At 46.2% G+C, this 18,069-nt stretch overlaps 1 protein-coding gene across 1 annotated transcript; it reads left to right on the top strand.

Moving 5' to 3' along the window:
- Positions 1-9,841: 9,841 nt before the first annotated feature.
- Positions 9,842-17,953, top strand: LOC115436650 (uncharacterized; the record flags this gene model as incomplete). Its single annotated transcript, XM_030159552.1, has 4 exons — positions 9,842-9,892; positions 12,027-12,156; positions 13,044-16,637; positions 17,949-17,953. Coding segments are annotated over exons 2-4 (3,699 nt in total), but the record flags the coding sequence as incomplete, so codon positions are not given.
- Between the last annotated feature and the right edge of the window lie 116 nt (positions 17,954-18,069).

The following is an 18,069-nucleotide window of genomic DNA, read 5'->3' as shown; positions in this document are numbered from 1 at the left end:
AGACCCCGAGATACTTAAACTCCTCCACTTGGGGCAAAGACTCCCCACCGACCCGGAGAGGGCAAACCACCTTTTTCCGGTCGAGAACCATGGCCTCGGATTTGGAGGTGCTGATCCTCATCCCGCTCGCTTCACACTCGGCTGCAAACCGCCCCAGTGCACGCTGAAGGTCCAGGTTCGATGAGGCCAACAGGACAACATCATCTGCAAAAAGCAGAGATGAAATCCTGTGGTCCCCAAACCGGACCCCCTCCGGCCCTTGGCTGCGCCTAGAAATTCTGTCCATAAAAATTATGAACAGAACCGGTGACAAAGGACAGCCCTGCCGGAGTCCAACATGCACCTGGAACAGGTCTGACTTACTGCCGGCAATGCGAACCAGGCTCCTGCTTCGGTCATACAAGGACCGGACTGCCCTTAGCAAAGGGCCCCGGACCCCATACTCCCGAAGCACCCCCCACAAGATACCACGAGGGACACGGTCGAACGCCTTCTCCAGATCCACAAAACACATGTGGACTGGTTGGGCGAACTCCCATGAACCCTCGAGCACCCGATGGAGAGTATAGAGCTGGTCCAGCGTTCCACGACCAGGACGAAAACCGCATTGTTCCTCCTGGATCCGAGGTTCGACTATCGGTCGGATCCTCCTCTCCAGTACCCTGGAATAGACTTTCCCCGGGAGGCTGAGGAGTGTGATCCCCCTATAGTTGGAGCACATCCTCCGGTCCCCTTTCTTAAAAAGGGGAACCACCACCCCGGTCTGCCAATCCAGAGGTACTGTCCCCGACCGCCACGCGATGTTACAGAGACGTGTCAACCAAGACAGTCCCTGCACATCCAGAGACTTAAGGTACTCAGGGCGAATCTCATCCACCCCCGGTGCCCTGCCACCGAGGAGCTTGCCAACCACCTCGGTGACTTCAGCTTGGGTGATGGACGAGTCCACCTCTGAGACCTCAGCCTCTACTTCTTCTATGGAAGACGTGGCAGTGGGATTGAGGAGATCCTCGAAGTATTCCTTCCACCGCCCGACAACATCCCCAGTCGAGGTCAGCAGCTCCCCACTTCCACTGTAAACAGTGTTGGTGGCGCACTGCTTTCCCCTCCTGAGGCACCGGATGGTTTGCCAGAATTTCCTCGAGGCCGACCGATAGTCCTCCTCCATGGCCTCCCCAAACTCCACCCAGACCCGAGTTTTTGCCTCCACAACCGCCTGGGCTGCAGCACGCTTGGCCTTCCGGTACCCATCAGCTGCCTCGGGAGTCCCACGGGCCAACAAGGCCCGATAAGACTCCTTCTTCAGCTTGACGGCATCCCTTACTTCCGGGGTCCACCACCGGGTTCGGGGATTGCCGCCACGACAGGCACCGGAGACCTTGCGACCACAGCTCCGAGCAGCCGCTTCGACAATGGAGGTGGAGAACATGGTCCACTCGGACTCAATGTCCCCAACCTCCCCCGGGATCTGGGAGAAGCTCTCCCGGAGGTGGGAGTTGAAGACCACACTGACATCGGGTTCCGCCAGACGTTCCCAACAGACCCTCACAACACGTTTGGGCCTGCCGAGTCGGTCCGGTTTCCTCCTTCGCCAGCGGATCCAACTCACCACCAGGTGGTGATCGGTTGACAGCTCTGCCCCTCTCTTCACCCGAGTGTCCAAAACACGCGGCCGGAGGTCTGATGATACGACAATGAAGTCAATCATCGACCTCCGGCCTAGGGTGTCCTGGTGCCAAGTGCACTTATGGACATCCCTGTGTTGGAACATGGTGTTTGTTATGGACAAACTGTGACTAGCACAGAAGTCCAGTAACAGAACACCACTCGGGTTCAGATCAGGGAGGCCGTTCCTCCCCATCACCCCCCTCCAGGTCTCACTGTCGTTGCCCACGTGGGCATTGAAGTCGCCCAGGAGAACAATGGAGTCCCCAGTCGGAGCACCATCCAGCACCCCTCCCAGAGACTCCAAGAAGGCCGGGTACTCTGCACTGCTGTTCGGCCCGTAGGCCGAAACAACAGTGAGGCACCTGTCCCCAACCCGAAGGCGTAGGGACGCGACCCTCTCGTTCACCGGGGTGAACTCCAACACATGGCGGCTGAGCTGAGGGGCTATGAGTAAGCCCACACCAGCCCGCCGCCTCTCACCGTGGGCAACGCCAGAGAAGTGGAGAGTCCAGCCCCTTTCGAGGGGTTGGGTTCCAGAGCCCAAGCTATGTGTGGAGGTGAGCCCGACTATATCTAGACGGTATCTCTCAACCTCCCTCACAAGCTCTGGCTCCTTCCCCCCCAGCGAAGTGACATTCCATGTCCCAAGAGCTAGACTCCGTGTCCGGGGATCGGGTTGTCGGGCTCCCTGCCTTCGACTGTCACCCAATCCACACTGCACCCGGCCCCTATGATTCCCACGATGGGTGGTGAGTCCGTCGGAGGGTGGGCCCACGTCGCTCTTTCGGGCTGGGCCCGGCCGGACCCCGTGGGCATAGGCCCGACCACCAGGCGCTCGCATACGAGCCCCAACCCCAGGCCTGGCTCCAGGGTGGGGCCCCGGCTGCGCCGTACCGGGCGACGTCACGTTTTTTAGATGTTTCTTGTTCATAAGGGCTTCTGAACTGCTCTTAGTCTGGCCCATCACCCAGGACCTGTTTGCCTTGGGAGACCCTACCAGGAGCATAAAGCCCCCGACAACATAGCTCCTGGGATCATTCGGGCACACAAACTCCCCCACCACGATAAGGTGGCAGTTCAAGGGGGAGTGTTTTTATCTTCTCTGGGTTTTTATTGTGTTTTATTGGATCTTGTTTTTATTTATTTGATCTTATTTATTTCTTTTATTCTTTTCCTTATCCATGCTGCTGTACTGATGAATAGTGGAACACTGAGCACGTTTTGTCTGGACACTCGATCAAGTACCTGCTGAGCAGGTTCAATGTATGATTTGTTTTAATGCCAAAAGCAATCACTACATCTGCAAAACAAATCTACCTACGGGTAGAAATAAAGGAACCTGGAACCTTGAAGGAAACTGCAAATCTTCTTTGTTTTAGTGTAAAAAAAACGTAAAATTACATGAAAACGTTTACATTTACAAACTATCCTTTTACAAAAAATGTGAATAATCTTAAACAAGAACAACCTGAAATGTCTTCAGAGAAGTGCACTTTTACCAATATTCTGCCTGTTACTAAATGTTGTGTGTATTTTTACTTGTAAATGAAGTTGTAATGTACATGTTGTCACAACCCGGCTCTGAGGTGGTGACCAGAATGGAGACGGAGGTGGTGAAAAAGTAACAGGATTTATTAAGTAAATTAACAATAACAAAAACACAAAATTGCCGAGATACGCCAGCCAGGAGGAGCAGGGCAGAGCAGGACCAGACCAGACAGCCAGCAGCACCGAGACCAGACCAGAGAGACAACCAGAGAGCCAGAGATCCAGAGAGCCCGAGAACCAGAGAGCCAGAGAGCCAATGATCATCACGGGCGAGCTGCCTATATAGTCAGGCCTGGACCGCCACAGGTGCCACCAATCATGCCATCGCCGTCTGCAAAAGAGAACTGACAGTGCCCCTAGTGCCCGAAAGGTGCGGGGCCGTCACACCCCCCCCCAAAAAGAAAGGGCCTCTCTCTAAGAGGACCGTCTGAAAGAAAATACGTTAAACAAAACATTCACTTAGTAACAATTTTGATTTGTATGCTTACCCCAGTCTCTTAAAACCAGCACCAGCTTACCATCCTCATCCAGCCACCCAGCAACTCCGGCGCCTGGAGAAGCACTTTAAGAGTGAGAGGGACAGGTGGAAGCAAGCGGGTTAAGAGAGATGGGGGAATCAAAAATCAGGCTCGAGACAGAGCATCCGCCACAACATTTTCAGAGCCTTTAATGTGGCGAATGTCTAAACTATATGCCTGTAAAAACAGGAACCACCGCATCAGCCTACGGTTCGGACAGATCAAAGAGTTCAAGAATGTGATTGGGTTATGATCAGTGTAAATGATCAGTGGGACACTACAGTCCAGATAGACTTCAAAATGCTGGAGAGCCCACACCAGAGCCAGAGTTTCTTTCTCTATGACTGAATAGTTAATCTGGTACCCATTGAACTTCTTTGAAAAAAAACTAACAGGATGGTCAATGCCATCACTTCCTGTCTGAAGCAGCACAGCACCTGCTCCGACGTCACTCGCATCCACGTGCAGCTGAAAGGGCTGATCCAAACGGGGAGCCGCGAGGACCGGAGGAGAACACAGAACAGTCTTTACGCTGTCAAAAGCCTGCTGACAGGAGTTAGACCAGATGAATTTTGCCCTCGCCTTTAACAGGTCTGTCAAGGGAGCAACTATGGTGGAAAAGTTTTTACAAAAGCAACAGTAATAACCTACTAACCCCAGGAAACGCATGAGTTCCTTTTTGGTGGTCGGCACAGGATAGTGGGATGTAGCCTTCACCTGGTGACCCAATGAAAGATTATTATTATTCAGTGTTTCAGAATTTTTCAGTCTGCCACACAACATACTTTCATCAGGTGCACGGACTTCATCATTCTGTACCACAGGTGTGACATTTACTGAACACACATCAGCGGCAGCAACAGCAAGCGCAGGTGTTGCGTTCTGCTGTTGCGCACTCCCCCCGCCCTCAAAAGACTGGAACTCACGGGGGTGGTACGGCTTCAGCAGGTTAACATGACACAGCTGTTTTTTCTTCCTGCGACCTGGAGTGGACAGTAAATAACTGACATCTGAAGTCCGCTGCAAAACTGAAAATGGACCCTGAAAGTTAGCCTGGAACAGTGAGTTCACCAGCGGTAATAAAGCCAGAACCTGATCACCAGGAGAAAATACCCGAATTTCAGATTTCCTGTCATATAATCTTTTCATTTTACTTTGTGCACAGGCTAGATTTCCCTTAGCCATCTCCACAGCCAAAACTAAACGACGTCGAAACCCCTGCACATAATCAACTAGACACTGAGGAGGTTCAGACGGAACCACAGAGTCATGGAGGAGAGTCAATGGGCCGCGAACTGCGTGACCAAACACCAGGTCATTCGGACTGAAGCCAGTGCTCTCCTGCACCACCCCTCTGGCAGCTAACAATAACCACGGCAACCCCTCATCCCAGTCCTGATCCAACTCTACGCAATAACTGCGCAACAGAGACTTAAGGGTTTGATGGAATCGTTCTAATGCACCTTGGCTCTGTGCATGATAGGCAGAAGCTTTATTATGTTTCACGCCTAGCTGTTTAAGAACCTGTGAGAATAAATTTGAGGAGAAATTTGTACCCTGGTCACTCTGAATTATTTTAGGTATTCCAAACACTGAAATAAACTGTGTTAAAGCTTTAACCACAGCCTTCGCTGTTATTGTGCGAAGCGGATAAGCAGCTGGATACCTCGTCGTCTGACACATGACGGTGAGTAAATAACAGTTACCTGATTTGGAACGTGGTAATGGGCCAACACAATCAATAATCAGGTGCTCAAAAGGTTGAGCCGCAACTGGAATCGGAGCTAAAGGAGCTGGTTTAATGGTTTGATTTGGTTTACCTGTAATTTGACACGTGTGACACGATTTGATGTAGTTTGACACATCTTTTTTCATACGGGGCCAAAAAAAATACTTAAGAATGTAAGTATAAGTTTTATGAACCCCTAAATGTCCTGACTGATCATGAGAAGTCCTAAGCACCTCCTCCCTGAATTTTGAGGGAACAACAACTTGAAACACCGGTTCACCAAAGAAACTGTCACAGTGGGGCGTCCATTTACGCACCAACAGGTCATCCAGCAGTAAATAACACTGAGCCGCACTGTTACTTTCAGTAGCTGATACCACCTTATGCACAAGCTCACAGAGAGTCTGATCAGCACGCTGTTCTGCGATCAGCTCACTACGGGAAACAGACAGGAGTGAGTCAGGTACAGATAAAGCACATGTGTCACGGACATCCTCACAATGCTCCGCCTCAGACGGATTTTTACTCTGAGAGCGAGTAACCACACATGCCGGGTACACATCAGATTCGTCCTGGACTGACTGTTCAGGCATTTTGGGGACAGATGGAAAAAACGTCACAACCGGGGAAAGCGGAGCATCAACCCATACCCTGCTACCAGCCAGGTCATTACCCAGAACAACATGTACTCCGGGAACAGGCAGGGCAGGACGCACCCCCATAACCACCTCACCTGTCACCAGCCCACAACTAAGATGGAGTTTATGAATGGGAGCAGGTACGACCGTCAACCCCATTCCTCGGACCAGAACGAAATCTCCAGTCGCTGTGCTGTCAGAGAATGGTAACACAGAACCCAGAATAAAAGAATGGAATGCACCTGTGTCACGTAGGATTTTCACTGGAGTGGAAACATCAGTGCCCACCAAAGACACATGACCATCTGAAATGAACGCAGAAAAATCAGATTGTGCCAAGCCACAATCATTCACAGATTTAACGTCGCTACAGGGCACACAGGAATTAGTCTGAACAGGATTGATTTTGACCCCACAGGTGTCCACAGAAACAGAGTGTGTCACAGGAGCAGCCAGAACCACGGGCTTAACCTGCGCATTCTTACCAGATCTGCGTGGACAATCTGCTTTCCAATGGCCCCTGCCTCTGCAATAATTACAAACCTTAGAGTTAGTTGGAAAACGTGGTGATGCGTCCTGCTTCCAGGACCCAGACCCAGCCTCCCGTTGTCTACCAGACGAACGGAACCTGCTGTCCTCAGGGTCTACACCACCATTAAACTGACGGCCTCTGTGCGTCAGCACGTACTCATCTGCGAGCGCAGCCGCTTCGGTCACAGTTTTCACTTTGCGCTCGTCAATATGAACAGCTATGTGTGGAGGAATAGCGTTTTTAAATTGCTCCAACACTATCAACTCACACAGTGCTTCATAAGACTCAACACCCAATGACAAACACCAGCGATTAAAGTGTGTAATTAAGTCTCTAGCAAACTCCATATGAGTCTGCCCACTGTGTTTCTGCCAGGTGCGGAACCGCTGACGGTATGCCTCAGGCACCAGCTCATACGCTTTTAACACAGCCTTTTTAACAGATCCGTAAACTTTACTCTCTGCCAGACTCAGAGCAGAATACGCTTCCTGCGCCTTCCCTGTCAGGACGCACTGGAGCAGCAGCGTGCGCTCTGCGTCAGACCAGTTCCGGCTGTCAGCCACGCGCTCAAACAGAGAAAAAAATGTGTCTGGGTCCCGTTCACAAAACTGAGGGACCAGACGTAAGTTAGTAACCACATCGAAACGCGGAACCTCAGAGGACTGAGTAGGACCGGGTCCACTACCCTGACTTAAACTCAGCCGTCGTTCATCCAGATCTAACCGTTTAAGCTCCAGCTGCAGTAAAAGCAACCTTTCCCGCTGCTCAAACGTTAAGCCTGCGTCTCCCACATCTGAGACAGACGCAGCACCAGAATCTACGGTCAAGCCAACCTGAGGCTTAGACCGGAGAACCCCGCTCTCTAACAGATTGCCTTTGATAATCTGTCTCATAACGACTTTCTGCCGCTTATCACCGACATCCAAATCAAAATGTTCAGCCACTTTAACCAGTTGCTCTCTGGAACAGCTGTCCAACCACTCCTCTGAAGGAGCAGACAGGAAGTCCTCTACCGAGGCCATTTTAAATTAACCTACCAGAAAAAACCACTAAAACTCACCTGAAACTCCTGAGCCAAAAGCCAGAACACACCCCACAGCCACCGCAGCCAGTCCCTCTATCTGCCTAGCAGAAACTTCTCTAAGCTCCTCCCTAGTCTTCAGGTGTCTACTGGTGGTGGGTATTTATGCACTGAATCCCGCATGCATAGTGAAGCAACCGGATAAACGGCGACTTCAACTAAAGCATCGGATGTGCTCCCGAGACAACTGCTCTACCCACGGTCAACACCACCTACGAAAGAGCCCCCCCCAGCGAATTCCAAAGGGGAAGACGCTCTGAGCCTACAGGGACCAGACAGCAGCGACACACCAGTGTGAAAGGACATGAACAGAGCTCAGAGTTTAAACTTACCTGAACATTAACAAAACACACATCCGGCTCGCTCTACACACAGACAGACTCACCTCAAGTCTCCAAAAGCAGACAGATTGCGCACACATGCACAATGAAAAAACACACCCGACCGCCACGTCACGTGGACACTACTACAACCAGTCATTCACAAAATCATGTAGGCCCCGCCCACACGGCCGAGACTACCGCTAATGAAAAAATGAATGAATCAAACAAACCTCCGCTTGTCACATAGACCAAGGACCGGACAACCTCCACTTGTCACATGATCAAGGAAACCAAACGGACGAGCCCCCACTTGTCACATGATCAAGGAAACCAAACGGACGAGCCCCCACTTGTCACAACCCGGCTCTGAGGTGGTGACCAGAATGGAGACGGAGGTGGTGAAAAAGTAACAGGATTTATTAAGTAAATTAACAATAACAAAAACACAAAATTGCCGAGATACGCCAGCCAGGAGGAGCAGGGCAGAGCAGGACCAGACCAGACAGCCAGCAGCACCGAGACCAGACCAGAGAGACAACCAGAGAGCCAGAGATCCAGAGAGCCCGAGAACCAGAGAGCCAGAGAGCCAATGATCATCACGGGCGAGCTGCCTATATAGTCAGGCCTGGACCGCCACAGGTGCCACCAATCATGCCATCGCCGTCTGCAAAAGAGAACTGACAGTGCCCCTAGTGCCCGAAAGGTGCGGGGCCGTCACAATGTGTATATGATAAACTGAGGCAGAATATTGTTGAAATTGTTATTTTTCTTGAGACATTTTGAGGATGTTTGTGTTATTCAGATTTCTAAGGAAACTTTGTAGATGTAAACATTTTCATCATATAATTTATCTTTTTTCGCTGTTATTATCTGACCGGTCATGATTATCTGACTGGAGATCATACTGGGCTGAATGTGGAACTGAACTAAAATGACTTTGACAGCTCTGCCCTAAATGATGTAATGTAGTACTTAATGTATTGATCAAATAATAATAATTACAGTAAATCAGTGAGAATGAGAAAGTAAATGAGACCACTGAAAAGCTCCAATAACACGAGGCTGAGATCATTTGGAGGTTGAAGTTACTGTCATCAAACCTTATCAGGTGGATGTTTCAGGGAGTAGAAATTCCATTCCAAACAGTCCACAGGACACATCTTTAAATGCTTTTTTCATTAGTCCATGTATTGATTGGTTTCAAGAAGGATTTATCCTGGTAAAGTTTTAAATCCCTTCTTCAAACCTATCTTTCTCCTTGGCTTCTGAAACCATGTGAGATGTTTGAAGGTACTGTCTTTATTCTATTGTTTTTATTTGGTAGTGATTTATTGTTCTTATTTATCTATTTTATTTTATTTATTTATTTGTTGTTTTTAATTGTATGGCTTTTTAATCTATTCTTGTATTTTATTCTTTTATTTGGGTTTTATTTATTCTTCTGTATAGCACTGTTTTCTTTTTTGTACAGTTTCTGTGTCTTTAAATCTATTCTGTATTTTATTCTTCTATTTTGGTTTTAAATATTCTTGTGCACAACACTTTGGTCCACTGCAGTTGTTTTAAAGTACTTTACAAATAAAGTTGGATTGGATTGGATAAAGTTATTAGTGAATGGTCTTAAGTCTTCTACATTTGCTTTGACTTAGTTTTATGTGACTGACATTGAATGACCCCGCTGTATGACTCAACATATCACAGCCATTCTTTTTTATATGTCTGTAAATGTTTAACCCTTTTCACATAACTCCTGTTCTTCTGTTCAGAGCATTCCACATAAGGGAGGTTCCTCTGTCAGAGGAATCAGAACACCACAGGCTACAGCACTGCCTCAGACGACTGCACAGGATCTGCTGTAAGTAGGTTTTTTATTTAACCTTTATTGAAGCAGATGAAGTCTCACTGAGACAGTGGAAGGAAAAAGAACCTTTAACAGGTTTAAACCTGGAGTAGAACCAGACTGAACAGAACAAGTAGAAACTTCACTGCAGCTACCTTAAAGTAGAATGAGGTTTTGGACTGATATTTATGGAACAGTTAACGAGAGCTGGACGCATCTCCACTGAGTCCCCCAACTCAGAAGTAAAGGAGCCTGGTATAGGTGTGCAACTGAGTGGCTAACTGCTAGCAGTTAACCACCACTGACCAACAGTCAACAACTAACAGTCAGTGACTAACAGCCAGTAGCTAACCGCTAATGGGCTAATCAAGCCAGCATACTAGCTGGAGACATCTATCCTGGCAATCCATTGTTCAGCATACAGCAGCTCTCTGTGGCAGGATGGTCTAGCAGCCACCACACCAAATAGTCAACAGCTGCCAACAGCAAACACCCAGTCGCCAACAGTCAACAGCGAACAGTCAGTGGCTGACAGCCAAAGGCTAAAAGCCAGTAGCTAACAGCCAGTCACTGACAGCTGATGAATCTGTCAACAGCCAGTTGACCAGTTAACAATCACCAGTGCGGCATTGGGTCCTCCGATGCCCAGTATCTCACTCTGTAAAATGAGCATACAGCCACCGCTATCAATAAATGAGACCCATCGGGGGGGACCGGTGAGTGACTGAGTGACACCCAGGGTACCTCGGTGGGGAATCTATGAGCTGTGCTGAGAACGTAGCACTTGTACAACCCAAGAGGGGTCAGTGAGGATCAGAACTCAGTTGAGCCATGACAGCACCAGCAGGTAAAGGCATCTGATGGTGGAAAAATATCTGGGATGAAGTAGCAAAAACCTCTTACTTGAAAAGTCAAATACTGAGATGTGAGCGTGGCCATCTTGGATGTAGAGCACGTGAATAAATCTATGGATATTTTCTATTAAACCATTAAACTGCACTGCTCTGTCTTTACACTTCAGATTTACAGGAGAGAATTTCTCCAGATCTAAAGTGTTCTGCTCAAACCTAATGTCAGACCTACAGATCCTCTAAAAGGATAAGTCTGTTTAACGTCTCGGTTCCAGATTCAGTCCAAATTTAAATCTATTGGACTCTAACAGGTCGTGAAAAATGGATTCAACAAGTGCATGTGTTAGAACTGTGTGCATGAACGATTGGAAATATGATGGGTGGGACCGAAAATGTCCTCCAGCTCTGGAATGTTCCACCTGTAGGTCAGTTCTCTGAGTCAAAATGAACATCTATGATATTTACAAGGATATTTTTTATGTGATGATGAAAATGTGACTTTTGCCGTTCATGTGTTTTAGGCCCTAAAATTATGAATTTATGTTAAAATAAGAAAGAAAACAGGCTTTGGATATCTATAAGGTTTGTGTCTAACATCTAAATTGAAAATCCATTACAGGTCTCTGTGATGTACTTTTGTATATAGGGAATTAAAATGTCATTACAGATATCCACAAAAGTAATCTATGATTAGAATGATTAGAAAGTGTTTATTAAATCCATGTGTCCGTATGGAACAGGTGGGTGGATGTTTGATCTTTCCAAAGGGCTCCTGTCTGACCTTACCCACCTCCATCTCCTCATTCATCTGACTGTTGGTCAGAGCAGACATGTCTCCACCAGCTGGAGAACATTTGTGTTTCCTTGTGCCTTCACTCACAGTAGATCCAAGCTAATCCAGTGTTCAGGTCTATCCATGTCTAAAACCTCCTGAGGTGGGTTCACAGCCACTCTGCGTCATTTCACTTGTGATGATACTAATGTTTGAGTTTTGAAACCTCAGACACAGTTTAGTTTCAAACATGTTGGATGTATTTAAATAAGGACAGTAAAAGCTGGGACCTCAGTGTGGGCATTTTCAGATTAGTGGAAACATCAGGTTCACAAGGTTCAGAAGGACGTGATGTGTGAACTCTTCTCAAATGATAAACTGAGGGTTTTTTCACATCACCTTTTCATAAATACTGACAAAAGTATTGATGTGAGTCTTATTTTGTCGGCTGCTCTAATGACAGTTTTTGGTTTTTGCAGGAACTCTTTCAATGAAGCTCTTTCTTTGCTCTTCGGTCTTGAAACAGACTTGGTGAACTACCGGGATTTGGAGGACGATGGACCTGGACTCCAGTGGGACGTTGGAGGTGGCTGCACTCGGTCGGCCTTTCAGACTCGGGATGCTGTATGACTGCCGCAAAGACTCGCTCATAACTGGTACAGATGTTCAATACTCAGTCATCCACAGCTTTAACTGTAACCTCTAAAATTAAGTTCTATTTTATTCTTGATCCAGATCAGCCAGGACTGGTACTTACAATCTGACCCAGAACATTCTGACCACTGAGGGCAAAGTAGGTTTAATGTTGATGATGTCATTCCAATGGGACCTGTCAGTGGGTGGATATATTAGGCACCATGTGAACATGTAGAGCTGACAGTTGAAGCGCTGAAAACAACACAAATATTCAAGAGTCGGGACCAGAGACACTTTGACAAGAGACAAACTGTGATGTTCAAATCCTTGGGTCAGACCCGGGAACTGATGAAACCTCTTGGATCAGAGGTGAAACATCTTCAAGAACCTACTGACGATCCATTTGCCTTCAGCAGATAACTTGGATAGACCATGATCTGGGTCAGTGAGAATCTCCAGTGATCATACAGGCCATAGGTTTATGGACATTTAAAAGTGTTAAAAGTGCTTTTCTCTGTGTTCTCCGGTTTCTTCCATTCAAAGACGTTCCCCTTCTTAGGGCTAAGCGGTTCTTCATTGGTTGAATGTTAGCGTAAATGACTGTCTATCCCCGTCAGGCCTGCAGGGACCTGGATAGGTTTCACCTTCCCATCCACAACTACTGAGGAATAAGCTGTTCTGGAAAATCAAATGAATGAATAATGAAACAACTGTGACTTGTTGCTTAAAGACTAAGGGTAATAAGACAGTGTAGCTCTAAGTTCAAATGAGATGATGTTCACTAGCTAAGGAGCAGGTTGGTGTTGGTGCTGGAAGTATGTATTTGTGTAAAAGTCCATTAATGACAAGAAACTTAAACACATTTTATCCACTAAAAAAAGCTTTGTTTCTACTGTTTGTTTTACAGGCCTGACGTTATGGGACCAGGAGGACCTGGTAAATAACATAAGTGAGAGGCCACAGTCCTACAATGAATTTGATATAGTTGCATCTGAATCAGTTGAAGACAAGGCTTCTTCACTACATGTTGATGCTTCTCTCAAAGCAAGTTTCCTGGTTGGTCTTGTTAAAGTTTCTGGATCAGCCAAATACCTGAATGATAATAAGACTTCCAAATATCAGGCCAGAGTAACACTGAAATACAATGCAACTACAAAATTCAAGGAACTGACAATGAATCATCTTGGAAGAGGAAACGTGAAGCATCCATATGTCTTTGAAAAAGGATTAGCCACACATGTGGTCACAGGTATTCTTTATGGAGCACAAGCCTTCTTTGTGTTTGATCGACAGGTGTCGGAAAACGAAAAGCACCAAGACATTCAGGGCAACTTGAAATTAATGATCAAGAAAATTCCCTTAATGGAAATTGGGGGTAAAGGTTCCCTGCATATGAAAGACCAAGACAAAGAAAACGTGAAGAAGTTCAGCTGTAAATTTCATGGAGACTTCTGTCTCAAGAAAACTCCAGTGTCCTTCCAGGATGCTGTGGAGGTCTACCAAAGCCTGCCAAAACTTCTGGGCGACAATGGAGAAAATGCTGTTCCAGTAAGAGTCTGGCTCCTTCCTCTGACAACTTTAGATTCTTCTGCTGCTAAACTTGTTCGTCAGATCAGTATAAGATTAGTTCAGAAAGCACAAAGTGTCCTGGAGGAGTTTCTTGAGCTGGAAATTAGATGCAATGATGCAGTGAAAACAACCACTGCGCAGCAGGTCCCACAGATCAGCCAAAAAATTAAAACATTTCAAGAGTTATGCTCTGAATTCAAGCAGGAATTCCAACAAACACTGGCAAAGAAACTTCCATTAATCCGAGGAAGAGGAGAAGAAGAAGCTGAACTTGCAGAAATCCTGAAGAACAGACATTCTTCTCCTTTCAACAGCAAAAGTCTCAACGAGTGGATGGACTGTAAGGAGAAAGAAGTGCGGATCTTGAAGTCTTTGACAAGCATGATGATCAACACTAAGATCGTCCCATCTCAGAGTGATCTCGATGAGGAGATTTTCGGTACAAAGTATGCAGTGTGTTTTGTCTTCACATCATTGGGTAATGCTGAACCATACCTCTCTGCTTTAGAGAACCACTTAGAAAAACACAACTCAGAAAACCCTGCAGATCCACGATCACATGATGTTGAGAAGGAACAGTGGTACCTCTCAAAAGATGTCACAGATACACTGAGACATAAAGCAAAGCTCTTCAGTGATTTTGCAGAATCCAACACCGAGAACAAGAACATTAAGTTCCTGACAGTGGCTTTAACAGATGAGACACACAAAGGTTCAAGCATCTACGTTTATAAGGATGGATTTTCAGTCAGTGACAACTTTGAGCCGCCTTCAAAACCTGACAGAGTAACTGTGAGTGACGTGAACTACAACAGTGTGACTCTGAAGATTTCTCCACCCAGATTTGGAGTTGAAGGCATCACCTCCTACTGTGTTGAATACTGTGTCTGTGGAGAAGATGGATGGCAACAAACCACAGCACCTAAAGCTGAGGAGGCCACAGTGAGTGGTCTGAGTCCTAACACAGAGTACATGTTCAGATGCAGAGCAGTGACTCCAGTAGGTCTAGGGCCTGCAGCTCAAGTCAGTGATCCCATTAAAACCCTACCCTGCAGCCCTCCTGGAACACCTCAAACACAATCAAACTCTACTGAGATATCAATCAGCTGGGAGAAACCTGCTGAGGTCGGAGAAGATGTCCATATTCTGAGCTACATGGTGGAGTACGCTCAAATGGATGGAGTTGATAAGGCAGATCTCCAATGGAACCAAATGGAATCAGGAGGTGAAAAGGTGATCATTTCAGGACTTCAGTCTGAGACACGATATGCAGTCAGAGTCCGATGTGACTGTGGTGTCGATGGAGGAAGTAAAGAAAGTGTCACCGTTAACGTCAGCACAAAAAAAATTACATCACGTCTTGCAGATGACCTCAAACAGACAAGTGAGGAGATGAATTCAGACACACCTTCTGTCTGGAAACTGCCTCTGAAAGAGGAACGTACAACCATACATGGATGTAGAAGATACAGCTTTGGAGAAGAAAGCAACAGGGGAAATCGCACTGTGATCCTTTTTGGACAATCTGGATCAGGAAAGTCGACTCTCATCAATGCGATGGTCAACTACATCTTAGGTGTCAAATGGGAAGACTCATATCGGTTTAAACTAGTTGAAGCAGAAAGTCAGACCTCTGAAGCCACAGTGTACAAAATAAACCACCGTGAAGGGTTTCAGATCCCCCACTCCCTGACTATCATTGACACTCCAGGGTTTGGAGACACAAGAGGCATTGAAAGAGACAAAGAGATCACACAGCAGTTACAGCGTCTCTTCACCCAGAAATCTGGGGTCAGTGAAATTGACATTGTCTGTTTTGTCACTCACTCTGCTTTAGCTCGACTCACACCAACACAGAAACATGTGTTTGATTCTGTTCTCTCAATCTTTGGCAAAGATGTGGCAGAAAACATCAGGATTCTGGTGACGTTTGCAGACGGTCAGCGCCCACCAGTTCTAGAGGCGATCAATGCGTCAGGTTTCCCATGTCCTAAAACTGATGATGGGCTGCCACCTCACTTCAAATTCAACAACTCTGCTCTGTTTGCCTACAACCAGTCATCTGATGATGAAGAAGGAGGTTTTGATGACATGTTTTGGAACATGGGATTACGAAGTATGAAGAGGTTCTTTGCGGCATTGAATCAAATAACAACCAAAAGCTTGACAATGACAAATGAGGTCCTCAGAGAAAGGCAGCAGCTTGAGGTTTCAGTGGAAAATTTGCAGATACAGGTTAGAGTTGGTCTAGCCAAACTTGAGGAGGTGAAAGAAACAGCTGAAAAGATTAAAGAACTTGAGGCTGAGATCGCTAGAAATGAGAACTTTGAGTTTGAAGTCACTGTCACCCACCCTGATAAGGAGGATATTTCTGGGAGTGGAAAATACATCACAAATTGTCAACAGTGTCACTATACCTGTCATTATCCTTGTTACATTCAAAATCATTCAGACATAAAGAACTGTCCTGCAATGGGTCCAGATGGAAACTGCAAAGTGTGTCCAAGGAAATGTATCTGGAGTGTACACTATAACCAGAAGTACAGGTGGGTGTATAAGGAAGTTAAAGAAAAGCGAACAGTGAAAGAGCTCAAAGAAAAGTACCTGAAAGCTAAAGAAGCAAAGTCACCTATCCAGGCTTTAATTTCCACATTAAAGGACGAGTACAAACTTGTGCAAAATCAAGTTGTGGAGCTGATGAAAAAGTCTTCAAGATGTTTAAACCGACTTCAAGAAATCGCATTGAAACCAAACCCTCAATCTACTCCAGAGTACATCGACATGCTCATTGAGTCAGAGAAATCTGAGGGAAAACCAGGATGGAAAAAACGAGTTCAGGCCCTGACACACATGAGAGAAAAAGCAGAGATGATGGCTAAAGTAGAGAGAGGAGAAACACTTCTGCAGACTTCAGTTACAGGGACAACGGACAGTAACACTGACCAGGACACCAACGGACAGTCATACTGACCAGGACACCAACGGACAGTCATACTGACCAGGACACCAACAAGGACAATACCACATTCAAGAATTAAGCAAGGACACACCTGAAGAGACTTGGAACTTTAGTTCCAAACCTATACATACACACATATATATATATATATATATATATATATATATATATATATATATATATATGTGTGTGTGTGTGTGTGTGTGTGTGTGTGTGTGTGTATACATATATATATATATATATATATATATATATATATATATATATATATATATATATATAGGTGGACTGCACGGAGGGGTTTGGTTGAATCCCTTCTGCGTTTACCAGACCTCACACCACTAGACTGTTTTTATGTTTTATACCTAAAAGACAAAGTGTACACCATGAGACCTGCAACAGTGGCTTATCTCTGTCCAGTTTCTAAAAACATTCTTATTCCCCATTTCCTGTTAAAGCGGTTTTCTGTAGGACTCCATTTGTTGTCTGGTCTTTAAACTTATATTCAGACTTTACTTGCATAGATCCAGTTTGCTTTGTAGTGTTGGAGTAAAATATGATGAACCAAGCCCCAGAGGAGCCTGTGTTAACTGTTTCAGCTGTACAGACTAAAACAGACCTGTTACTGAGCACAGACAAACCAGTTCATCAGACCTAATAGGATGGGTTACATACCAGTCATACTGGCTGAAGGTGCGGCAGACGTAGTAGCTCAAAACACTGTGATGATTATCTCAACTGATTAATCCTATCTCTGCTTTGTCACCAACATGTCAGCCTTTTAACATCAGATCTCCAACACTGTCACTGAAACAGCTTCTGAGAAAAAGACAATCAGAACTGGGAAAGATCCAGTTTATAACAGAAGTCTGTTTCAGTTTGAATCGTCTGCAAATGGACAAAGTTTTGGATTTAAAAGTTGTGCAGAGGCAGGTTTCCTGCTGAGGTCAAATATCTCTGAAGTCCCACTGTCACATGTACACTATATTGCCAAAAGTATTTGCTCACCTGCCTTGACTCGCATATGAATTTCAGGTCCATCCCATTCCTAGTCTATGGGGTTCAATCTGACGTGGGTCCACCCTTTGCAGCTATAACAGCTTCAACTCTTCTGGGAAGGCTGTCCACAAGGTTTAGGAGTGTGTTTATGGGAATTTTGGACCATTCTTCCAGAAGCGCATTTGTGAGGTCACACACTGATGTTGGACAGAAGGCCTGGCTCTCAGTCTGCGCTCTAATTCATCCAAAGGTGTTCTATGGGGTTGAGGTCAGGACTGTGTGCAGGCCAGTCCAGTTCATCCACACCAGACTCTGTCATCCATGTCTTTATGGACCTTGCTTTGTGCACTGGTGCACAGTCATGTTGGAAGAGGAAGGGGCCAGCTCCAAACTGTTCCCACAAAGT

The sequence above is a fragment of the Sphaeramia orbicularis genome, chromosome 17, assembly GCF_902148855.1.
Source record: "Sphaeramia orbicularis chromosome 17, fSphaOr1.1, whole genome shotgun sequence".
NCBI classification, from domain to species: domain Eukaryota; kingdom Metazoa; phylum Chordata; class Actinopteri; order Kurtiformes; family Apogonidae; genus Sphaeramia; species Sphaeramia orbicularis.
The sequence above is the reverse complement of the archived record's forward strand: the minus strand, read 5'-3'. Positions and strand labels throughout refer to the sequence as shown.